Raw genomic sequence first — 24,870 nt, forward strand, 5'->3', positions numbered from 1 at the left:
CACCAAGCAGGTCTGTCAAGAATCTTCCCAGCTATACTGAAGAGCCACGTTTTGCTCTCCACTCCCCCAGCTCCCCAGAGACAGGAGAACTTGGCGCCCCCCCCTGCTTGAGTCGCAATGCAAGCAGGATTCCTCTGGGTTGCGATTGGAAACACTTGTGATTTCGCTTGTAACCCTTCCCTGGGAACTGAGGTTTCAGACATGAGTGCAAATCCTGCCAGAGACAAGGGGCAGCTAGCAGTTTTCATGGTGTCCAGAAAGTTGTGGGTTGAGCACAAATCAATGCGTGTGAAATAGTGGTAGGCAGAGGGGACTCACTGCCTCTGCTGCTGTCATTTGTAGTAATTTACAGGGTGTTGTTTTTTTCCTAAAAGGACATTTTAATAAATCTCAAGTTGCTGGGTTTTTTTAATAAATAAATTTCTTGTAGCAATTCATGTTTCCAGTGTAAATGCTGGTATGTTACGTCTTTGGGGACAGGTGAAAGGATGGAAATACAATTTAGAGACATCTTGTTCATTGGGCTACATCTCTCATCAGACCTGAGCAACAGGTTAGGGCTAAAGGGAGCTGTAGCTCGTTGGATCTGGCCAATAAGCCCATCTACCTGTAGTCCAGCATCATGTTCTCACAGTGGAAAACCAGCAGAAGAGCACTCTTCCCCTCTTGTGGTTTTTGGGCGACTGGCATTCAGCAGCATAATACAACCATCATGGCTCGTAGCCATTCTGCTATTTCTCTACTGCTGACTAATGCAAAGAAAGCTGGCATTACCTGAAGGGCAGGCAGATGGTTTCTGTATGACCAATCCATCCTGAGGACACTCTCACCCCAACGAAACATCATCACCTGGTCTATGCACCCCTTGGTTTCCTCCACCTCCCGAAAATTTACGCCAACAGCCACATGCCTTCTCATGTTAACAGACTTATTTCTGAAACCACAATGAGCACGACCCTCTCATTTCCCCCTTGGGTGATTTTACTTTATTAAGTGTTAATAAAACAAGGAGATGGGGCAGAGAAAGGGGGAGGGGGAAGAATACAAAAAGGAGTGGAGTAGAGTTTCAGCCCCTCACTCTTTGGCCCCCTGCATATGAGATACAAAACCTCAAATGCCTCTTCTAATGAATAGACAACTCAATTACTGCAGTCTCTGGTAGCATCTTCGAGTCCTGATCCCCAACAAACATCCAGGAAAGTTGGGAGGATCCTGGGAGGGGCCCATTCCATCCCCCAGATTCTCGTGGAAAGGGGTGGAGGGAGCTGTGACTGCACACTTGAGACTGAGGATTCACTTCTGAACAGCTCCAAAGAGGGCCTGGTGAGCACAGGTGGAAAGGGGGCGTATTCATGGTAGCAGAAAAGGGGAGGTACAAGGGTCAGCAGCCGAAAGTAGAACTTGAAAAAACTGGATGCCTGTAGAAAGCTGCTTGGTCACAGGACAGCCTCAGCGGAACTGCAGGGGGCTGATTCTTAAGCCAATGACATCCTTGCCGATCTCCGTTACCTGCATAGCCAAACAAAGACATAGTTAGCGGCCCCTAGACTGGGAACCGAGGGGTCCTCTTAATATGGCAAGAGCCCCTTGTCCTGCTCCAGGGAGAGCTTCATTCTGAACCTCAGAAAGCAGGGAAATCCCACACTCCTCTAAGCACTTCCAGACCACGGATGTGACACACTGTGTCTCTCTGAATCTCAAGTGTTGGGTTCAAAACAAGGTCTTGCCAGGCTCAGGGTAGCCAGCCTGATGATACAGCCATCCAAAGATGTTAAACCTTTTGATAACCGCACCATCCAGGTGGCTACTAAGGAGAGTCATGATCTACACAGAGCCATGCAAAATAGAGGAGGATGTGCAGTTCTCCTCCTCCCCACAGCAAAACTTGGCAAGTGCTGGGATGCAGGAGCTCAGGAAGGATGTGACGTGAGCCAATCCAGACCAGCGGGGAAATCGAGGCATCTCTGCATTCAGGGGCAACAGGTTGCCAGCAGTTCCTCTCTGAAACTCTTCCTGCAGAGCCACTGGCCCTCTAGACGTCGTTGGGACTCCCAACTCCCACCAGCCATGGCCTGTGGGCAGGAACGATGTGAGCTGTAATCTCGAACAACCATCTGGAGGGTCACAGGTTAGCCTAGAGAAATTCTGCCTTCCAGCAGTAACCTGTAGCCAGCAGGCCTCTCAATGTTGGGAGAAGGGGAAGATAAATGCTCCCACCCCAACAGGAGGAAGCTGAGGCCTGATTTATCTATACATGCAGCAAAATGAGATGGTACAGTCTGGCAGAGGTAGAACGGACTGCGCCATGTCAGACTGCAGATGGAAGATTATTAACTATCCTTGCAAGCAGAAGGGAGCTACTTGGGTTACTAATCTAAATAATAATAATAATAATAATAATAGTAGTAGTAGTAAGGTGGATTTTTTTAAGCATAGAGGAATAAGAGAAGGTACTCTCCCAGATTCGAAAGTGGTGCACCCTACTAGTTACAGCAACTAGTTACTAGTAGTAGTAGTAGTAGTAGTTACTACTACTAATAGCAGTAGTAGTAGTAGTAGTAGTAGTAGTAATAATTTTATTATTTGTAACCCGCCCCTCTGGCTGGGTCTCCCCAGCCACTCTGGGCGGCTTTCAACAAATATTAAAATACATTAAAATATCACAATTTAAAACTTCCCTAAACTAGTTGCTGTAACTAGTTGCTGTAACTAGTAGTAACTAGTATTAGTAGGGTGGTAGTAACTAGTATTAATTACTACCACCCTACTAGTTACAGCATGTATAGAGTGATGCTTCAGCCTGTTTTTTGTCAAAACACAGCATCTGGCAGCAGCATGTGGACACCTTTGATGCCCTAGACTCGCCACGGAGACCACAAGAAAGGCTGCCAAGAGATAACCAAAAGAGGCCGAAAAGTCTCCAAGGAAAGAGTTACTCCCAGTAATGGGAGGGAAGGAGGTGGCACTTACAGTTGTGACTCTGCAAATCTGGCCGTGAAACTCAGGACAGTAGCAAGCTCCGCTGAGCGGACACTTTTCCACCGGTTTGCCCCGATAGATGGGCCGGTAGGAGGCCGCACAGATGTCGAAAGGGTTGTGCATGTCGTAGTTGAGCTGGTAGGCGTCGCTGGGGTTCTTCTCGCACGCGGTTAGGATTTTGCGTGTCTGCAATGGTGGCGGAGAGAGAGGAAAACTAAGCAGCTGTTAAGGAGAAACAGGATAGATGGCCTGGGAGTCTGAATGTTCTGCCTCAACACTTTAGAATGAGCAAGGGAAAGACTGCACTGCCCGCATTCCCTACCAGGACTACAAAGATTCCCCTGGAGTGTAAAGAATTGAAAAAGGGACTTTACATAATTGTACAGAGGCAAGAGGCGGGGAACCTCCAGCCCACGGGCCAGTCTTGGTCTGCAGGGCGATTTGGTCTGTGGGGCTTCAATCCTGCCTGGCTCAGTAGACCCCTGCAGGCAGCAGGAGTGCACGCCCTGCTCACCAGCCGGGCAAGTGAAGAGTGCAATCCTGCTGGGTGCTGCACATGCCAGGACATGCCCTTCACAATGGAGAAGCAGACCTCTGCAGCTAACAGGATTGACCCAGTCAGCTCATCAGCTAGGGGGAGGCAAGTTAAATTCTGCTGGGTGCTGTCTTGGAAGTGCATTGCATGGAACACCGTGGCAAAGCAGACCTCTCTCCCCACAAGTCAAATTTGAGAGGTAGGCAGTCACCTGAAACTATCATGCCATCAGGTGATTGACCCCCCCCCCCAATCCATCAAAGTTGGCCTGTGTCACAGTAGCACTACTCCTGCGCCAAGGGATCATTCTTCAGATATTTTACATCTTGTGCCGGAACCTCAATGTGGGTTTATTACACTTCAAAATACCCTCTGCCCTTTGTGGTTAGAGCCCTCAAAGGCGATGAAGATGACGGCTTTGAGCAGCTCTTCGGGAATTTACCTGCTGAGCCACTTCCGGTTTGGGCCCCAGTTCCAGGAGGCGGCGAGCGAAGGTGGCAGCCGTCTTGAAGTTCTTGAGCTTGAAGAAGAGGTTGAGCGCCGTGCGAAGGACGAGGATCATGTGGACGGGCTGCAGGTTGGAGTGGGTGAAGTAGGCGGCCATCTGTTGGGCAGAAGGATGCAGTTCCAAAAAGGAGTTTGCTTTGGTTGGGGCACCGCTCAGTTGTGCAGGAGACGGGCCTGCAGCTCAGCGATAGGGCAGCTCTTTTGCATGCGGCATGGATGCTGCATTGCCAGCTAAAAGGCTTCAGGTGCCAAGGCAATGAATGACCTCTGTCTGAGGTCTTGGAGGGCTGCTCCTACTCAGGGTAATACGTGAGATGGACTCATGAAACAATGGCACCATTAAGGTCAGACTTTGGAGAAGATGATGGGGGGTCTTTGCATCCACTGTGTTAAGGGTTGCCCCACAAATGCAACTGCTTTCTGAACTTGCCATCAGAAATGGCTAACCCTTTTTGGCCCAAGGCCTGCTTTCAGCTTTGACCAACTCTCCAGGGACTGTGGGGCAGTGGTGGCAGTTTTTTGCTGCCATCACTGCCAAAATTAGTAGGGTCTTGAGCCAGTTGCTTGGAAAGGTCAGATCAGGCTCCTGAACTGGGGGTTGGCCACCCATGATAGGAGTTAATGGTGTTCATTTGATCTTTTAGCCAATTATTGGTGCTCTTGTCCACAGAGAGTTGCACAAGTGTTGCCTTCTGGCAGACTGTAACAGCTAGGATGGTTTTGGTAACCCAATGTTTGCACCCTTGGCGTGAGGTCATGGAGAGAGAGGGGGGGTTGCCCTACCTCGCAAATGCGCTTCTGCTCTTCCAGGGTCTCCTTGGGCAGCTTCTTCCTCTCAATCTCCATGGACAGCCCCACAATGTACTCTCGGCAGATGGCGATCAGCTGCTGCGCCTGTCAGAACAAAAGAACGAACGAGCCAGGGCACATTAGCTACAAACAGAGGATGAAAATTTGGGGAGCGGTGCTTTGTAAAGCTTCAAATAAAAGCAGGCAATTTGGAGGGGGGGCATGTAGGGAGAGAGCAAATTTAATGCTGTTGGGGTGGGCCATTCAGGCTACCCTATACCCCTGAGCAGAGGAGAATGAGTGGATGGCTGGTGCAACAACATTGCCAACACACTTGATCTGCACAATGGATTAGAGTTTGTCTCAGTGCAGAATCAGGGTGGTGTTCTTTTAGTACAGTAAGGTGTAAAGGACCCCGGACGGTTAAGTCCAGTCAAAGGCGACTATGGGGTTGTGGCGCTCATCTTGCTTTCAGGCTGAGGGAGCTGGCATTTGTCCACAGACGGCTTTCCGGGTCACGTGGCCAGCATGACTAAACTGCTTCTGGCGCAACCAGACACTGTGACGAGTGCCAGAGCAGACGGAAATGACGTTTACCTTCCCGCCACAGCGGTACCTATTTATTTACTTGCGCTGGCATGCTTTCAAACTGCTAGGTTGGCAGAAGCTGGGACAGAGCAATGGGAGCTCACTCTGTTGTGGGGATTTGAACCGCCAAGTGGTTTAGATCACAGCGCCACAACACTTCTGGGAAACATGCAAGAAGGCTTCTCTTTTTATGAACAGAAAGCAAGCGGGCCGAGTCTGCCTTGGAAGATGTGAATGAACGACGGTGGGGTGGGGCTCACCTCTGCGATCTCCTGCTTGTTGTCCACCACAAGCAGCGGCACACTTAAGAGGATGGAGCGGAACTTCTCCACAGCCTCCTCAAATTTGCCAGCTGTGGTGAGCTGGTAGCACAGCTGCAGCCGCTGGATCAAGTCATTCAATTTCAGTCCCACGGCCGGGAGCGCGTTTTTCAAGCCAGCATCCTTCCTAGAAAATGAGGAGGCTGTGTGAGGACAGGCCTTTTGACAGATGCTTGAAGCACAATGTTACATTAGCCAATTCCAGAGCAAAAGGGGTTAAAACCGGATGTGGGGTAAAACTGGTCAAGGAAGGGGGATGCAGGGATGTTCCAAGGACTTGCTTATTATTGGATGGACATCAAGCAAGCTTGGCTGAGTAAACCCGTCGGAATTAATGGACCTAAGTTAATGGCCACTAATGTTGATGAGTCTGTTTTGAGTATGACAAACAGTGGGTATGACGCTATGCAGCATCTCACAAGATCCCTCTGTTTGATGTTAAGCATCAGCCAACAGCCCTGCTCCCGCATTCATGCATGCAGAAGGCAGCCAGGGGCAGGTCATGGCAAAGCCCATTTCCTGCTAGCAAACTAGAGAGCTCATGGCGAGCACCTGCGTCCCACAACCAAGTGCAGCCGCCAGTCACGGCAGGAAGAACAAGGGCACTCACACCTACCAGTTGCGATGGGGGTATCCATACATGGTGGGGAGGCTGGGAAGAGCCTGGTATGTGGTGCGCCCCCGGGCGTAGGTCTGCAGGAACAGCTGTTTGTAGGGGGCAAATGTGACCACTCCCACCTGGTCATGGAGAAGCTGCAGAGGAAAGGGGAGTGGGAAAGGTGGTGTTACCAGGTGGGTGGGGGCTCCCAGATGCTTCCCAACCAAGTTCTGCTGCACAGACCCTCCCCTTCTCTCATTTTTCTCCCCTGCTCTAAAATTATCACTTGGCTTGCCGTAACTAGGCTAAGTTGCTGCAATGCATTATACTTGGGACTGCCTTTGAAGACAGTTTGGAAATTGCAGGTGCTGCCGAATTTGCCCACTGGGGCAAGATCAGGCATTCCCAAACTCGGCCCTCCAGATGTTTTGGGACTACAACTCCCATCATCCCTAGCTAACAGGACCAGTGGTCAGGGGTGATGGGAATTGTAATCCCAAAACATCTGGAGGGCAGAGTTTGGGGGTGCCTGAGCAAGATGGCCTGAGAACCTAACATCAATCCTGGCCCAACTGTGTTGGCTGCCAGTTAGTTTCCAAGCCTGATTCAAAGCGCTGTTTGTGACCTATAAAGCCTTATGTGGAGCAGGACCTCAATACCTCAAGGTCTGCCTTTCTTCATATGAACCAACCTGGACCCTGCAATCATCACCTGAGGCCGTTCTCTGTGTGCCCTCTCCATTGGAGGTCCAGAGGGTGGCAGCATGAGAACTGGCCTTTTCAGTGGTGGTTCCTCACTTGTGGAATGTTCTCCCTGGGGAGGCTCACCTGGCACCATCACTACTTTTCTACAGGCACAAGGCAAAAGCAATTCTCTTCCGCCAGGCCTTTGGTTTATAATTAGCTGTGGCCTCTTCCACTGGGTTTAATCCTGCCTTTTAAAAATATGAATGTGTTTCAGGTTTTTCTTTGATTTATACTGGTTTTAATGTAAATGCAATTCTTGTAAGTCACTTTGAGTCACTTTTGTAAAATAAAAAAAAGCATCTAGTAAGTTAAATAAATAAAAATAACAACATCCTTTAAAGGTCACATTGTGCAGGCGTCCAAATCAACCATTTCCGCACAGAACTGTGCTCAAGTTAAGACAGGCAAGAAGTCACAACCCCTCTGAAAGGAAGCAAGGCTCACAGGGGACAAGGCTTTTGTGGCAAAGACGAACCCCAACTTGTGACGCGTGCCCCAAAGTTCCAACACTCTGTATAAGGAAAAAAAGGCCAGTGCAGAGACATTGTCCCCAGCCAACTCACCCTCATAGCTGTCTCAAAAGAGCCAGCAAGGATATGATCAACTGGAAGCTGGGAATTGTTGCACCAGACCTAAGCAGGGAGAAAAGAAAGGGATCCAATTAGAACCACAGAAATCGGGAGGATCTGTGGAGGTGAACTTATCCTCCACCGCAGGGAGACAGGAACCCGCCCAAGGGTGCTGAAGGATCTGCCTGGTTTTTTTTGTTTTTGTTTTTCGAAAGCTCTGAAAGTCTGGCCATGTTTTTCAATTCAGCCTTCAGAAATTAGCTCCTCCTGTTGCTTTCCCCCCCGTCTTTTACACTTTCAAAATGAGCATGTCTTGCAGCACCTTGAGGACCAATGCACTGATTCGCCTTTGAGGTGTCATGAGACTCCTCGGATGGTTTCGCTGCAGCGGACTCCGCACCCGGCAGAGCCTTCTGGATTAATTTTTTTAAATGGGAGTTTCAGTTGCGTGCTTCTTGTTGCAGCCGGCTTGTCTGGGAGCAGCACTTGCATTTGGGGGGAAATGCAGGAAAGCGTCAAGCCCCTGCCCACCCCCAACCACCCCCCTTTTCTCTGCTACTTGTAGGGCTCGGCACTGTCTGCTGCCCGGTCTCAAAGAGTCTTGTGCCTCAGCACAGATGCCCTCCTACCTGTGCAGGGCTGGTGCCTTTGGTGGGCGGCACAAAGAAGCCGTCTTCTGCCTCTCCAGCGAGACCACCAGGAACATCCTAGCAGAAACGTGAGTGGGGGGAGAGAGAAGGAGGGACAGTTAGGGTGCATTCAGACATGGAAGTTTTCCTGGTTACAATGCTAGTGCTTCCATCCTGTTTTCCTTTCCTACTATGGCACCTGCTGCAACGTGAACAGTGGCTTTTCCTCATTCACACCAGTGGTGAAACACGACAACGAATGTCTGATCACAGAAGAACTGGGAGGGACCACGAGGGTCATCTCTTCCAACCCTTTGAAATGTAGGAATCTTTTGGCCCAATATGGGGCTCGAACCCACAACCCTGAGATTAAAATCTGCATGCTTTTACTGACTTGAGCTATCCCGCTACTCCCCATCTTTCCCACACATGCATGCTTCTGTTCCCCACGTTCCAGTGCATGAAGATATCTGAGAGGTAGACTGCGCCCACACATGGAGGTTTCACACAGCTCATGTGGTAGTCAATGACAAACATGCTCTCAGACGATGGAACCAGAGCTCAGACATGGGGCGGCTCATGCTTTGAATGCACGACGTCCCCGATTCCATCTCTGGAGCCTCCAGGTAAAGGGGAACTGGGGCAGCAGCAGGTAAAGGGAAAAAGCCCCTCACAATCTAGGATCCTAGAGAGCGGCTGCTGGGAAGAAAATAGTCCAGACTCAATGGGCCAAGAGTGAGACTGACTTAAGGCGAGATGGGTGAGCATTTGCTTTTAGTCTCCCCTCCCCTCCAGTCCTGCTGCAATACACCCCACCAGTTAAAATGAATGAAACCCATAGTTACCAGTTCAGGGGGAAGATCCAGGTCCTCTTCGATTTCCCACCCACCTCCTTCCTCTTGGCTTTTAGCCAGGGCTTCGTCTCCAAAACCTTCCCCAGCATCCACAAAGCCATCTGTAAGGGGACAGAGCGCGGATTGGGGGAGTTTAAGAAGAGCCGACATGCACCCCATACAAAAACAGGAAGGGTTGGGTTGCTTCATTGGTAAGCGGTGGCAAGGAAACACCTTTATTACGTAATGCAAACCAGGAAAGCTTCAGAGAGTGAGAGACTGAGGTGGAATCTACACGCATTAAAAACAATGTGAATATTTTTTTTAAAGAATTTGAAAAATGCATTCAATTTGCTGTAGCTCACTGTTGCCATCTAGTGTGCCAATTCTAAATTACACTTTACAACGCATTCAAAACTGTAAGGTCCTTGGATGGTTGTTCATGAGTAACCAGGCAAAACTGCAGCCGTTCCTTTAGTAGTTTTGTTGTGCATACTATGTACAGTGCAGAGCTTAAAAATTCATGTCTGTATCAACCGTCTGCAGAATCCGGGAGTGGCCCCTTCCAGTTCTGACCCCAACATAAGAGCTTCAGTATACAAAATCCCCGCCTCCCCTCTTTTCGTTTCACACCTCTATGCATTTGGGATGACGGAAATGGCGTGTCTCTCTCCTCTCCCTCTGCATGAGGGGAGTGCAGGGTCTCTCCAACATCCCCAGAGCCTCGGCTCTCAGTTCCCTGGGCTGCCTCCCCCTCCCTACTGGAGACATCGCTGTCTCCCCTGCTGGAAGAGGAAGTGCTACTGATCAGCTGGGACTGAGGCTCTCTGTAGCATCCCAAGAGCCCTTCCACCACCCTGCGCTGAGCCTGGGACAAACCCCTGACAAAAACGTTTTATTTGCAGCTGTATAGCTGAGTCCCGGGAGAGGGAAGGAAAGCTCCCTGGAGAGAGCTGGGAGGGTCTGTCATTTTCTGTGGCTGGCCAGGATTAAGAACTACCTTTGGATAGAGAGAAGACTCAGGATTTGTGCACTGCTTTCGTACTTTAAACACCCTGCTGCTGATTTTCTCTTCTTATTTTTGATGCTGCTGCTGTTACAAGAATCGTATAATGCAGCCCGTAGTATTAAAATCAAATTCATATGATTGTTTCAATTTTTATGTTGTACAGATACTACACAGCGACATGTGCGTTGCATGTTGTGGCCTTCTGACGAAGGATGGTATACGACCTTAAACCAGCAAGCAGCCAAGAAAACCTGGCTTTCATGGGATTTCACTGCTGAGCTCTCACCTTCATCCAGCTGCAGCTCAGCATCTTCTCCCCAGCCTTCGGTGCCTACTGTGTCTATATCGATGTCAGCAGCCAACGCGCCTCCTTTGCCTGCAGAGAAGAACAAGATCACCGATTTGTCTTGTGGTGGGATTCTGCAGCCTCAAGAAACAGGCACAGCTTGCGGTACAGTGGCCCTGTTTGACAGCGGCCATTTCTGGCCTCCACAGAGGACAGCAGCAGCCACCGGCAGGAGCAGCCTCAATACCTGGGAGCCCCTGCCACTCCCCACCCCCCCTGCAAAATCTGAGAAAGGGGAAGCCTGCCAGTAACAATGTCCCGGCCTCCTTACCTTTGCTGGCAATTGTGCCTTCAAAAAAGCCCTTGGAGACAGTGAGCAGAGGCCAGTTGGTGTCCAGGGGCATGATGGGAGCAAGCGGCTGGAGCAATTGTGCATGGGGGTCTATCTCTGGGATCTGGAAGAAGAAGAGGAAACAAAGAACTTTCAACCCTCCACGTAAATTTGCAGACTCTCCACAGGGACAAGGAAGGGGCTGACTGGGAATTAGGCAGGGAGCCACACAGCCATTGCAGCCCAGGGGCAGTTTGGGAGAAAGCTTCAAACTGCAAGCAGGTGGGCGATAATGCTTATGCATTATGAGATGCAGAGCCGGGGGTTCGCGATGCAACCTTAGAGACTTGGGTCAATAGGTCTAGTAAGCTACAGAGTTGTAAGCGCCCACTCCTGCCCCCAGACTGAAATTCTTCCACCAGCGTTAGGCAAAGGGAGAACGGCATGCCAACCAAATCCAGCCTGCCCATAGTCCTGCACTAACCGTTTCCTTTTCCAGGTCGAAGGTCTCTTTCAGGCTCTCTGCTTCCTCATCTAAGCCATGGGTTGCAGCTGTCAGATAGGCCAGGGACTCTGATGAAGACAAGCAAGCAAGAGAAAGGTCAAGATGAAGGGAGGCTCTCCAGAGTAGTCTGGTCATGCAAATGGAAACAGCTCCATAGCTGCTACCCTGTTCGGCCTGGAAAGGGTGGGATTTGGCGGGGGGGGGCAGGGGGAGGGAAGTCTTCGCACAGCTCTTAGTTGAACGATGGAACTCTCTCCTGTGGGTGGTCACCAACTTGGGTGGCTTTAAAACAGGACTGGACAAATTCATCAAGAGACTACCAGTGGCTACTACCCATGATGGCTATGCCCCGTCTCCAAAGTTGGGAGGCAGCAATGCTTCGGAATACCAACTGCTGGAAGCCACAGAAGGGGAGAGGGCTCTTGGGCTCAGCTTCTGCTTGCAAGTTTCTCATAAGGGGGCACCTGGTTATCCACTTTGAGAACAGGATGCTGGACCAGGTGGGCCACTGGCCTGATTCAGCAGGCTCCTCTTGTGCTCTTGTTAACAGAAACTGTGCTCGTTTTTCTAGGAATCCCAAAGCTCACATTGCCAGCTTACTCACTCTGTCCACAGTTCTTCAGGATCCTCACCCTCTCCGCCACGTCCCCAAGGTACAAGGCATTCTGGTAGTGGCCGCTCATGTCCTTCCGGATTTCGGCTGCAACAAAGAACAAGGGAAGGGGGAAATGGGTCACCTTCACACCCAACTCTCACTCAGGAGTTTCACCCCAAGCATTAGCTCACTGTAGCATTCCTGGCTGCTGCTGCTGCCTTTGCTGCTGCTACAAATCTCCCTTCTCCCAACCCGAAGTCGATTCCTGAGTTGCAAAAGGGCAGCCACCTCCCATTACTACGCATTTCGTCCTGCTTTCTCCCCCTGCATCAAGGCTGGTGGTCAGTAGTCAGCCTACAAAGAACCTTCCATGTCTAGGATTCCACGTGGTTTGCCTTACACTGGGATAGGATGGATGTGTCTTGTTATGAGGTTAACACCATTTCCCAGTCCTTGCCAATAGTCACAACATTTTGAGAGGGCCAAATATCAGCAGCTGTGATCATGCTGCGAGAGAGGCGGGAGGCTGCATTCCCACACAGCAAGTCAGAACTCTCTACTTATTCTGGGTTCGTTGTGAATGAGTAGTTTGCTAGTACACGGAGCCCCTTCGCTCTTCCCTTCAGAGAAAAGCAGAGAAAAACATAGCAGGAAGGGATGGCTTATGTCCGCACCCAAAATCCTGGCGTGTTGCTTCCATATAAACCAGGAGCATAGGCCAGCAACAAAACAGGATCCTGGGTTCAGATGTCCCATCAAGTTATCCCTTCCTAGCAGGGGCAGAGGAAGCAGGGTGTGGGCTGCCCCGGTTGTCACCAGAGGGGGGTGACAAAATGCCGGGCGGCACTCACACTTAAGCGCCTACAGGCTCCATGCTGCCCAAACGGTCCGCCCGCTGCCTCCCCCCCAGCTGTAGGGTGGCTGAATGGGAGGAGACAGGCAGACTCCGGAGGCCCCTGGGTGTGCCCCACCCCTATGGGTGGCTCGCCCTGCCCCTGGGTGAGCTGCCCCAGGCACCCAAGCAGCTTCCTCTGCCGCTGCTTCCTAGTCAGTTCTGTGCCCTTGGGTGAAAGGAGGAGTGGAACAGGACGTGTTCTGCTGGCTTACAGTAAACTGAGACAAGGCAGGAATCCAGCTTTATCATGATCGGCAAAGGTGGCCAGTCTGTTGCATGCAATTATATATATTTTTTGTAATACATTTCTGAACCATCAAAAGTTTCTGGCTCCATATGGGCTGGAAGAGCCATTCGTTGTAGAGACCAACCTATCTTCATCATTTTGCGCAGTTTCTCCAGATTGCCCGTAATAAGGTACAGGAAGGAGAGCTTGTCGAAGTTCTTGGTGCGCTGGTAGCACATCTCCACGATCTGGTGGTTCCCTTGGAGCAAGGCCACTTCCCCCAGTTTTTCCCAACAGTTCTTATCATCCAAGGCTTTGGCTGCCTCCAGAGCAATCTAAAAGAGCACCAAAAACATGGCCCTCAGGTTAATACCTAGACAACTCCAAGGGGGCAGGGCAGAGAGGCCGTTCCCAGCCCTGCTTCTTGAGATCATGCAAGTAAAAATTCACCAAAGACAGAACCTGGAACCTTCATGCTCCACCACTGAGCTACAGAGAGGAAGATTTAGCATTTTATGGCTTAGCAGTCAAATGTTGGGACAGAATTTGCCAATAAAAGGCAAGTTTGCTTTTTTAAAAAAGAAAGGAGACAACGCTGGAATGAAGGAGTGGATTTGCTTAACTAAAGACCTAGCTAGTTACAGATTGTTGGGGGGGGGGGGGAGGAAGCATGGAACCCTTGTGAGAGACACCTCTAAGTCTTAGATCTGCATGCAAGTCCTCCTGGAGATGGCTGGAGGAGAGCTGGCGCCACGTCTCACCTCAATGTTGCCGCATTCGAGAGCCAAGCTGAACCGAGTCTTCTCGTCTTTCACAAAATGGAGTGCAACTTCAGGGTAGCCCTTCTTCTGGAGGTAGGCGATGATGGACTGGCCCACCAGCTTGGCGTTCCGCACCATGTGGAGCACCTGGAACAGGAAGGAGGCCAGGGGACAAATGAGGGCGCAGTCACGCATTTAGGGAATAAATCCTAGGTTAGCACAATGGCTATCACACGTGGCAGGCGGTAAGGAGATCTGGAGGGAAACGAGGCTCAAGTCAATGTGTGGTAGCACTGAAAAAGGAAACTCAGTGCTATGGTTATTAGGAAAGGGATAGATAATGAAAGGATCGGTATTGTGATGCCTTTATAGAATACTGTGTATCATTCTGGTCATCAGAGCTGCAGGATAGCATGCAAAATGATCAGGATGTTTGGGACACCCTAAGAGGAAAACACGAAAGCTTTCACTTTAAGGGGACGGGGGAGATAACTAGATTGTTCCAAGGCATGGAAGTAAATGAGGGGGAAATTGCCCCCTCTCCAGTAACACAAAATCTTGGGGTCACCCATGAGTTTGACGGGCAGCCAAATTCAGGAGAAACAAAATAAATAGCAAATTAAAGTGGGAATCTGATCTGAATGGGAACAAAAAGGACCACAAATGACTACAAATTCCTAGATAAGAAGATACTGTGAATTCCACTGAACGGGACAATAAAGAAAAATGGTTGTCTTGTTATGTATCTATGGTCCTTTGGCCCTATGAAGTCTGAAAAGCTGTACTGATAGTTGAGCTCTGTTTGCTTCTAATACACATTTGGTGGAAAGTTAAAAAAAACAATACCATTTTAATTGGTATTATGCGTGTGGATTTTAGGCAAAGGATAATTCTGACCCCCAGAATGCCTTTTTTTTTAAAAAAAATGATGTGTGAAAATAGGTGAAAAAATAAAATGTTAAATTGTGTATGAATATTCTTGCAGCAGCTATAATGCTAATTGCTAAGTACTGGATGCCATGCATAATTATAGCTATGGAGAAATGGAACCAAGTGGTTTCTTCCTTCGCACCCCTAATAAAATTCCTGTTAGGAATTATTTTCATAGGGGAACTGTAAATTAATTCCAGTTATATGTTCCAGAGAGAGAGAGCTTAAGAAATTAAGATTTCTTAAGAAATTAAGATTTCTTAAGAAATTAAGATTTTCTTATGGTGTTTGCAAACAGCTTATCGAGCATTCTAAGGTTTAAGGCTTAAGGGGAATGTTTCAATTTTGTAAGCTGAATCTTTATATGCCTTTATTCGTTCTTTACCATATATGTTGTATTTGAAAAATAATTCTTAAAATGAATTCAAGTGCCTCCCTTCAGGCTGCACCTCTCGGCCTCCTAGGAGCATCTAGCAGGCTTGCTTCTGCTGTTCCAGCAGTGTCCTTACATTTCTATGGCAAGTAGTGGATGGAAGTCCTGGCATGACTTCCTGCCTGCTCATATCAAAGGCGGCAAGGAGGTAGAGAGAGATACAGCCACCCTCCACTCTCCACGGTTACTGTACAGATATGGGAGGTGACGCAAGAGACGGGCCATTTGAGAAGACCCCTCCTCCCCGGCGCTGGGCACAGATGGCAGGAGGAAGCAGGCAGCACGCACCTCGTCATACTTCCGGTTGATGAGAGCCAGCTTGAACTTGAACTCTGTCGGGTCAATGGTCAGGACTCGGGGGCGGCATTCGCGATCCAGGCAGTAGACGTTGTTCCCCTTCACTCGCGTCACGTAGATAGGCAAGTCCAGGGTGCGGATGATCCCGTGGTCTCTAAATGGGGAATGCGGAAGCAGGAGTTGGGGGTGTGTGTGACAGGGACTGGACCGAGGAGGAATGGTGGGAGCCCCCCCCTCCCTTTTTCTGAACCTTTCCAAGGGCAGGAGGACAGTATTGATTTAGAACAGTGGTTTGTAGAAGAGCATAGTCCAGAGGTGAAATGCTAGGAAATACTGGGTGAGGAACAGCTAGAAGAGGAAACGCCAAGAGAGAGACAGCTGGCAGATTGTGTCCTTGGACAGCATTCCTGACCCCACCCACCCTTCGCCTAAGAAAGTGATAAGCGCAACGGCAACAAGCTCAGATTACCCAACATAGGAGTGACATAGATTAATGGGGACGGAGGGGGTGAACCTTTACTGGGAGCAACGCCATTTTTTAGAGAGATATGCATTCTCTCGCTGTGATTATTAAAGAATTTATCTAGTACGAACACTCCTTTTGTTTGATCTGCTTATTTACTGCCACGGGGGGGGGGGGTCCGATTCCCCGGAGCCTGACAGGGGGAATGGGCAATAAATGGGGTCATACGACCCTCCCTTTAAATTAACAAGATTGAAAGTGGGGGGGCACTTTCTGCTACTGGATAAGCTTTGGAATGTTATAATAAAACTAACTTAATATAATGATTGAGCTCTAACTAGGCTTTGCTTCTACTAGGGATTGGAAAGGGAGCGGAAGGGCACTCAAGCTCCATGATCTTTACATCAACGAGCCATCCTCCTAGGCAAACTCCTTTCATTTCTTGGTCTCTTGTCATTTCTGTTCACTCAGATCAGCTTTGTTTCTAAGAGCACAAGAGCCTGCTGGGTGCCCACGGGGAGACTTTCGAAGCAGGATCTGAGCACAAGAGCACACTCCCCTCCTGTAACTGTTCCCAGCAACTGTCTTCAGAAGCATTGCTGCCCCCGACTATAGAGGCAGAGCACAGCCATCATGGCTAGTAGCTGTTGAGTCACACTTAACACCACGCCACGGTTAAAACAAATCGAGGTTTACAAGCCAACAACAAACCATGGCTTCAGATCATGGTCTGTTGGGCAGTAAACATACCACAGTTAAACTTCTGGAGAAGGCTCAGATGATCTAACAAGCCATGGTTTAACAAACTGCATGCATGTCTCTCTTTAAAAAGCAAGTGCAGGGTTTCTCTCAAGACCAAGTGCCAACAAGGATTTTAATGCTGTTACTAAATCCTACTGGGGAATGGCTGCACACCAGCTTTTTAGAGCCTTGAGAGAACTCCTGTTTTGCAGCTATGATGCAGAGTACTTTGTCCCTGGGAAGCTTGTGTTGTTGTTGTTGTTGTTGTTAATGAGCATATCCGATTTTATCTGTCTTCACAGTGCTAATTCATATATCTTCAAAACACAGGTGTGGCTGCTGAAAAAGCAAGCCCAAAAGCAACTTCAGGAGAGGAGGAGTTGCTTTGGCTTATTGCCTCAGAGGGCAGTGATCAAAGTAAAAATAAGTGGCACTTTTATTTACAACCATCCTGGATAATGACAATGCTTAGCCAGCAACCTGTCCATCCAACCAACAATGTCCATTCACGCTGCCCACTTACCCGGTGGTAACGGCGTATTTGATGTGGTTGCTTGTGGTGTAGATGAAGACCCCGCTCTCGTCCCAGGCGCCGCTCTTGACCCGGATGTTCTCATGGATGTTACAAAGCGACTCCAGCTTCCTGTTGCAAATCATGATGGCTGGAGAGGCAGAGCAGAGGAGAGATGTCATGCTCAAGAGGGCTTACTCCTAAGTAACCCCAACTGAAACAAATCCAAAGTACAGGGCATTGGGACAGTGTAGTTGTGCCTAGGCTAGGAGGTCCTGATTCAAATCCCCATTCAGCCGTGAAGCTTAGGGGGCAGTTGTGGGCCAGCCAGTCTCTCTCAGTCTAACCTATCTCCAAAGGCTGCTTTGGAGCAGGGTGATGGAGAGATTCCTGTATCTGCAGCAGTGAGCTCCTTGAAGGAAGGAAAAGGAAATAAATGGGGATCATACTATCATTCCTGTTAATGGCTCTTCTCTTCACTCAGTCAAGGCTTTCCTTTGCAAGTTCCTCAGGGCAGAGACCCTATTCATTCTTTCCTCCCACCCTTTGAAGCAACATGGGTAACTAACAAGGAACAGGAGGATGCCAACGTGATTTTCTGCGATAAGGCAGGACCCTATGGCACATTTTGCACCGTAGCTTTCAGCCAGGGGGAGTGGGGAGGAAACCATTTTTCTTGGCTTCCTCTTCAGGCTGTCCCTCTTTCCTTTACCCTAATGTGAGGAAGAAAGGACCAGGTGATATTGCATTCAAGGAGGACATTCCACCCAAAAAAGGCCTACCAGCAAACCCATTTGAAACTACAGAAAACCCAACATGTAAACTTGTTGGGAAAGAGCCTTAAATGAATTGAATACACCATTTAGCCCTAAAGTTATGTATGGCACTTTAACTCCCCTCTGCCCCACTCCACCAACCCCCACCCAAAAAAAGAGGAGGATAATTTTAAAAAGTAGCTTACAGTCAAAAGCAAAACATTGGGGGAAGATGAGGAAGCTGCAAAATGGAGCAACCCAGAATACAAAAATCACAGATACGAAAGCTGTCAAGACACCAGTGAGGCCTCTTCTTACCATGCTTTGCCAGGAGAGCCACGTGGGACATGTCAGCTGACCAGATGACGTATTTCACCTTGGAGATCTTGACAGAGGCCAGAGTCCTGCAGGAAGGGAGCAGCCCCACAGTCCATGAAGCCACACCAGGACATGCCACCTTCCCTTCTCCCCCATTTGCCCACTATTTGGACGCAGGAGAAGCAGCAATCCACTGGTGGGGGGGGGTAGTACCACGGGCAGAAAAAGGCTTTAGCCTACAGACCACGTGAGACTTGTGCCGAGTCTGCTTCAACTGGCCCACAGAAACCAGCTCTTCTCCTTCCTCTCTGGGACTCCCTGGCAGCTCTCTGGGACTCCCTGGTGGCCAAGAACACCCCCAGATACCCTACAATATGCACGTTATCTGTGGTATCTTAAGGAAACCTGGCAGCTGAAAGGCGCTCATAGAAAAAAAACCTGCAACTGTTTGGTAAGGATCAGCAACTGGAAGCCTCTGGGCCAAATCTGGCCAGGTGTTTCTACTCCCCCATCCAGAGAGAAGGAAATCTGAGGGTTCTACAATTACAGCCTTGGGCTTCCATATAAAAGTGACCAAGCTGGTAAAGGTCGTTGCCCACCTGGAGTTTGTCTGATGGACTCCACCACCACCACCCGAGGTCAGAGGTCAACTGCTGCTCAAGGTTCTTACCGTTTCTGCTGCACATCAAAGAGGGTGATGGAATCAGCATCTCTCAGCAGCAGGTTCCCAGTCCCAGCGTAGAAAATCTCATCGCAGTTGGGAACCTGGACCTTCTTGGTGATCTCATTTTTCAGGTTCTTGATCAGAATCTGCCATTTCAGCAGGCAGACAAGAGACCACAAAAATCAGGGAGAGGAGGGAAGAGAGAAATCAGGCACATGAAAGCGAAATCTGGAAGAGCAAGACTCGGCGCTGGCTCAGGACCTCACACGGAGCACAGAGCTGCTCAGCACCTTTGCATGCTGCTCAGTGTTTCCTCGTCCCTTCTCATTCTAATCTGCCACATAACCTGTCAATGGCTTGCAGGGGTAGCTCACAATCAAGAGTGGCAGGGGAAAGAGAGAGAAATAGAGAGCAGCAGTGCAGTGTAGTGGCTGAGACTAAGCTGCGAAGCAGAACGCTCCGTTTGAATCTTGGCTGACATGAATTGCCTCAGGGGACTTAGCCAAGCCATAAATTCTTTCAGGCTCACCATATGCAACATGGAGAATAGCGTCCCTGCCAGGGAATAACTGCACCTTCCAGAAAGAGTATTTCTGTTCTGACAGGATTTCCCAGCTTGGTGAATGGGTCTCTACCATGAGTGCCCACTTGTTGGGACTTCTGCCTTGCGTTAAACGTATTTGCTCTCTTTGTGTTTTTAACTGTTTTTAATTATCTTATGTGTAAAATTATCTCGAAACAATGGTTTAGAAGGTGAGTAATAATTGTTATAATAATAATAATAATAATAAATTCCTGTGCTTTAGTCTTCTTCTCAGAAGACTTTGGTTTCCCTCCTCTCTTCCTAAATCAACGTTTCTCTATCAGGATTCCATGAAACTCGTGGATGTTCCAAGCTCAGGCAGGAGAAGCCGAGGCTCATGGGAAGGAAAGCAAGGCTGCTGCTCCCCAGAGACAGCTCACGGCTTGGTGGGACAGGCAGAGCGTTTCATACGAAGCTTATGCCGAGTCAGACCCTCAGTCCACCGAGCTCACTATTTTATCAACAGACTGGCACCAGCTCTCCAGGGTTTCAGAAAGGGAGTCCCTCCCAGCCCTCCCTGAAGATGCCCTGGGGAATGAACCTCGGACCTTCTGCATGCCAGGCAGATGTCCTGCCACTGAGCTATGTGGTTCTCCCCACTCACCGAGTGCATCCGATCCAAGACGGCAAAGCGGTTCCGAGCTACCCACACAGCTGTCAGCCCAGAGGAGCGTTTCCCTTCAGGAGCTGGGGGTGGGGTGGAATAATAAATGACAAGCATTAAGTCATATACCGCTGGCTCTGCTCCAGCTCTGCTCCTGCGGATCAGCTGCTCTCTCCCTACCCCCCAACCCCCCATCACCCATTTAACCTCAGGCTACATGTAAGATCCAGGCCCTCCTCCTCTCTGCCTCTGACACATACTTTTGGACTCTCAAAGTGGTCCACTGGAGGAGCCAAGCAGTTGCTGGGGGAACCAGCGCCACGACTGACTGGCACAGGAGGAAGCAGCCATCCTGGCTGACACGCCACTATGTCACGCTAATGAGCTATGCTTCTGCAGCCAAACAAAACAAGCGCCGAGGGTCCTGTAGCCAACACAGGCCCCTCCCTTGCCTCTGCTTCCAGCAGCTGTTGCCTCGCACTGAAGCACAAAGCAACGAGTGTCAAGAGAAGAAGCCTCTCCAGGAGAGAACTGCAGAGAGTGAGGCATCCGGACAGCTTCAGACATGCAGGCGAGGCCACCGGAGATGCAGGGCTCAGCGCTTCCTGCAGCCAAAGGGCAGCACAGTCATACCTCGGGTTACGATAGCTGCGGGTTGAGTTTTTTCAGGTTCCAAACGTGGCAAACCCAGAAGTGTTTACTTCCGGGTTTCCTTCTGTGCAGTCCGCATGCACAGAAGCGTTCTGCGCAGTTCGTGCATGTGCAGAAGCAAGATATCGCGCTTTGGCGCATGCGCAATATCGCTGTTTGAGTTGCGGACTTTTCAGGGTGCAAACGGCACCCCGGAACAGATCGTGTCCGCAACCCGAGGTACCACTGTATATAAATAAAATAAATACATGTTTAAAATGTGCATCAAAAGCCATGTAGATCAGGGGTGTGGAGCTTCTGGCCCTCCAGATGTTGCTGAACTATGACTTCCATCATCTCTGAACATTGAGCATGCTGGGTGGGCTTGATGGGAGCTGGAGTCCAATAACACCTGGAAAGCCTTCCCTAGTGCAGATTACCAAAAAAAAAAAAAAACCAACAGACTGGTAATTGCCCCTTCTCAACATTATCAAGTGTAGTCGCTAAAACAGACGTGGATGTCCCAAGCTCAGATCTCTCCTCACTCAGCAGTCTTTTAGGCTAGCTGCCTCAGTCTTCCTACCCCCGTTGTTGTTGTTGTTTTATTTATACCTCGTCCATCTACCTGGTTCCCTGTAACTTCATTTCTCTCAGTGAGGGAACCTCCAGAAGGCCCTTGGAGCTGGACCTCAGTGTCCGGGCTGAACGATGGGAGTGGAGATGCTCCTTCAGGTATACCATTCCGTCAGTTATATGGGGGATAAGTATACTGGGCCCTCCTTACATGGTTACTCTGTGAATAACTGCAAACTATCCAACAGTTCCCCACTTGGTGGTAATGCACATAATCAAAAAGGGAAAGGCCACAAGAATATACCAGTATTTTCATGTTTGGAAAGCACAGTAGGAAACATTTTTTCCTCTTTTTGCCATCACACAAAGTGAAAAGAAGAGCCTTAACACTCTTACTGCTATGAAAATGGTGAGGAATTTGGGCGGCCCAACTATTTGCTTGCAAGAGCTACCAACATCGCGGGATAGAAGAGTGAGAAATGAAAGCACCCCAGAGTCCTGAGTGCCAGGAGGAGCTCAGCTCACAGAAAGGCTGGAACGTAACTAGCAGAGTTTCTGTGCCTTGGAACAAGGGGAGGTAACATCGCCTTTATAGCAAATGGCGCCTGGCAGCTACGCAGAGCCCATAAATCTGCTAATGCGGGAGGCTGGCCTGGCTCATGCATCACTGGAACTCACTCCGGGAGCTTTTACTGCCGTGACGTCAGAGGCAGGGGAGACCCAGCTGGAACTTCAACTCCCAAGTGGAACGAGAGGCACTCGGAAGGAAGAAGTTCCAGCGGCACATTTTGATGGGCAGATTACACGCCTGGTCTGGAATTGGCCAAGAGGGAGAGAACGAGCACTGGGCACTTGTACAGCTACTTTGGAAGCAGAGAGGCCTGCCTGGGACGGAGCTGCTTTGCTAGGAGATCCATCACGACAGGCAAGCCAGTGAGGCGGCCTGCTGGGCAGAGAGGCAGGATGGATAGTTTCTAATAACTGATTTATAAAAAATATATTTGCAATCGTAAAAGCGAGGGGGACAAACATGAATTTTTCAAGTCAAAAGAACCTGCCAAGAGCATGTGGGCTCCACAGGAATGGTGGAGAAGGAACCCAGTTGTGATTTTCGGAGGGCGGGGGAAGGTGGTGGAGGCAGGGAGGAACAGATGCAAAGCTCACCATCAGGATTCTGGGAATCAGCATCCTTAGGAATGGTGTACAGGTCGTAGGTGCTGTTCTCCAGATTACTGGCTCTCTGTGGAGAGAGGAAGAATTCTACGCGTCAGTCTAGCTCTCTTGGGACTAGGATTTCTTTTAACTGATTGTGCTTGTTTCTTTTGCCTGGCAATCGCGCTCCAGCATTCGGCACTGGCCTGCAGGTCAAGCCCAGGGGAAGCCCCACAGAGCGCACTGCAGTAATCCCGATTTAGTAATCTAGAATTAGGCAAAGTCATGGAAGAGAAGATCTATCCGTGGGCATTAAGCCACAAAGGCAATAGACTACCTCTGAATCTGGAGGATCCATATCTGCAAATACAAGCTGAGGGGGGGCAGGGGGGGTTGCCCCCCTGGAGGTATCTGGTTGGTTACTGTGGGAAGTAAGGATACTGCACTGGAAGGGTCCCTTTTGTCCAAGGCAAGTAGCAAGTTCCTTGGGCAGCCGGCCTGTTCTTCCACTTTCTGAAAAGGCGGACATGCACATCGCCCCTGTGGGACTGAGCCCCGCAAGTGGCAAGGCCTCAAAATGAGTCCCCAAACCCCTTAGCAAAGGGAGATGAAGTCACCCAACAGGGCTTGTGGGGCTCCAGGTTAGCTTCAGCTTACCGTGCAGAGGAGGACGGCGTTCTCTGCAGGGTTGTAGGACATGTTGAACACAGGGAACTTGGAGCCGCTGAGAAGGAGGAAAGTAATGAATGAGGAAAGCAGGGAAGAACACAAATAGTAGCTGGCCTGTGTCACAGCTCTGGCCTCAAGCAGCAGCCACTGACTCAGAAGGAAAGGACCTCCATGACCCCCCCCCCCAATTAAAAAAAAGGTCCTGGGATGCAAGGTGCTCTGCTGGTTGTCTGCCTCCATGGTTGGAGGTGGTAATGCTTCTGAATAACAGTAGCTGGTAACCACAGTGAGAGAGAGTGCTCTCGTGTTCGGGGCCTGCTTGCCGGTTTCCCAACAAAGGCAGCTGGCTGGCCACTGTGAGAACAGGGTGCTGGACTCAATGGGCCACTGGCGTGATCCAGCAATCTCTTCTGGTGTTCTTGTGTACAAGCAGCGCGTGCCACCTTCTCCGCCCGCAAGAAGCACAAAACAACCACCTAGCAACAGTGGTGGAAGTCATCGAGCAGAAGAGGACCTCCTCACCTCCTCAGCTGCATTACGGCAACATCTTTGGAGCTGTTGAAGTCCAGCTGTCGCAAGAAGCGGTCCTTCACGTAGTAGAGCATGTTGCCGTGCACAGCGTATGCCGGCCGCTCGCGCTCCAGCTTGAAGACAATCATGCCGCCATCATGTCCTGGTGACCGGGGAGAAAGGCAGCCGTGTTAAGATTTCTGCAGCCAATGCTACAAGCACTCACGGCACTTTGGAGGGGGAGACAAAGTAGTGTGTCCTCCAGGCTGAAGCGTTGCAGCTCAAGGATGGAGCATGTGCCATGTACGTGGAAGGTCAGAGGTGCAGAAACAGATTATACCTTATACCAAGACAGACTATAGCTCAGTATTGTCTAAAATGCCTGGCAGTGGCTCTATAGAATTCTAGGCAGGAGACGCCAGGGATTGAATCTAGGGACCTTCCGCTTGCGAGGCAGACACTCTTCCTAAGGCATCTCAAGGTGGGGCTAGGAGAAGCCCCTGCAGCTATTGTCTCAGTGGAGGCCCTGCACCTTTGACCTCTTCCCCATCTGAGGCAGGAATGTCAAGCTTTTGGCACCAGCTGAAAACCTGGCTATCTTGGGAGCTTAGTGTCAGGATGAATGTTTATTTTATTAGTGCTTGGCGGTAATTTATTTTTCTTTTGTTTTGCAACAACAGCACAACAAAAACAAAGCAGCTGCAGGGCCCAAACCAGATCAGGTGCCCATGCAGGTTTTTGCCTGAAAAATTGCCTTGCTATTTGACACACACACACCAAAGATGCTGTCTGCAGAGAGTGGAAGATATGCGGATAATGTGCAGTCAGAAGAGAGAGCTTTTCAACAGGAAATCAGCACCGGGCCCCAATCTGCATTAAGAGCACATTCCGGATCAAGGTTCCACAGCCACGTATTCTCTCCAAACACAGCCAGGTTAAGATTATTCATTGGAACACTTGACTGTTTTGCAAGCAAAGGCATATTAAAGCACCTTTAAAGAAGAAGGTGCAAGGTGCTTCAAAGGGCACTTTCCAGGTATCCCTGTGTTCCTCTTTTAAACCTCTAACATTGATATTAAAGCATGGGAAGACCTGCAAAGCCACAAGAGGGATGCAGGTGGGTGGGTGACCCCACTCATACGTCAATCATGAGATGTCGTAATAATGGCATGTGACTGACAGATCATAAGCCCCACCCACCTGTCAAATTTGGCCTGTGAGGCCAAGCTCGATAAAAGATCTGACCCCTGGAGCAAAAGATCCCCCCACCCCTGAACTGGACAGTCCCAACTTATTAGGTACATGAACTGCTTTCCATGAACTGATCCTCTGCATT

The 24,870-nt window shown here is 49.7% G+C and overlaps 1 protein-coding gene across 1 annotated transcript in view; it reads right to left on the reverse strand.

The window, feature by feature from the left end:
* Positions 1–1,026: 1,026 nt before the first annotated feature.
* Positions 1,027–24,870, reverse strand: part of COPA (COPI coat complex subunit alpha) — a 33,659-nt gene continuing 9,815 nt past the window's right edge. Inside the window, exons 11-33 of the mRNA XM_033174139.1 lie at positions 23,547–23,697; positions 23,013–23,079; positions 22,368–22,443; positions 20,001–20,083; positions 18,820–18,959; positions 18,150–18,235; positions 17,089–17,227; positions 15,353–15,515; positions 13,702–13,848; positions 13,086–13,275; positions 11,829–11,924; positions 11,204–11,292; positions 10,720–10,843; positions 10,389–10,478; positions 9,106–9,215; positions 8,261–8,338; positions 7,626–7,694; positions 6,335–6,471; positions 5,659–5,845; positions 4,805–4,915; positions 3,957–4,118; positions 2,971–3,165; positions 1,027–1,509 (exon numbers count right to left, since the gene is read on the reverse strand). Coding sequence (XP_033030030.1) covers positions 1,450–1,509; positions 2,971–3,165; positions 3,957–4,118; positions 4,805–4,915; positions 5,659–5,845; positions 6,335–6,471; positions 7,626–7,694; positions 8,261–8,338; positions 9,106–9,215; positions 10,389–10,478; positions 10,720–10,843; positions 11,204–11,292; positions 11,829–11,924; positions 13,086–13,275; positions 13,702–13,848; positions 15,353–15,515; positions 17,089–17,227; positions 18,150–18,235; positions 18,820–18,959; positions 20,001–20,083; positions 22,368–22,443; positions 23,013–23,079; positions 23,547–23,697 — 2,750 coding nt within the window. The 3' untranslated portion in view covers positions 1,027–1,449. The remainder of the gene's footprint in view (positions 1,510–2,970; positions 3,166–3,956; positions 4,119–4,804; positions 4,916–5,658; positions 5,846–6,334; positions 6,472–7,625; positions 7,695–8,260; positions 8,339–9,105; positions 9,216–10,388; positions 10,479–10,719; positions 10,844–11,203; positions 11,293–11,828; positions 11,925–13,085; positions 13,276–13,701; positions 13,849–15,352; positions 15,516–17,088; positions 17,228–18,149; positions 18,236–18,819; positions 18,960–20,000; positions 20,084–22,367; positions 22,444–23,012; positions 23,080–23,546; positions 23,698–24,870) is intronic.

Source organism: Lacerta agilis, chromosome 17 (genome assembly GCF_009819535.1).
Source record: "Lacerta agilis isolate rLacAgi1 chromosome 17, rLacAgi1.pri, whole genome shotgun sequence".
NCBI lineage: Eukaryota > Metazoa > Chordata > Lepidosauria > Squamata > Lacertidae > Lacerta > Lacerta agilis.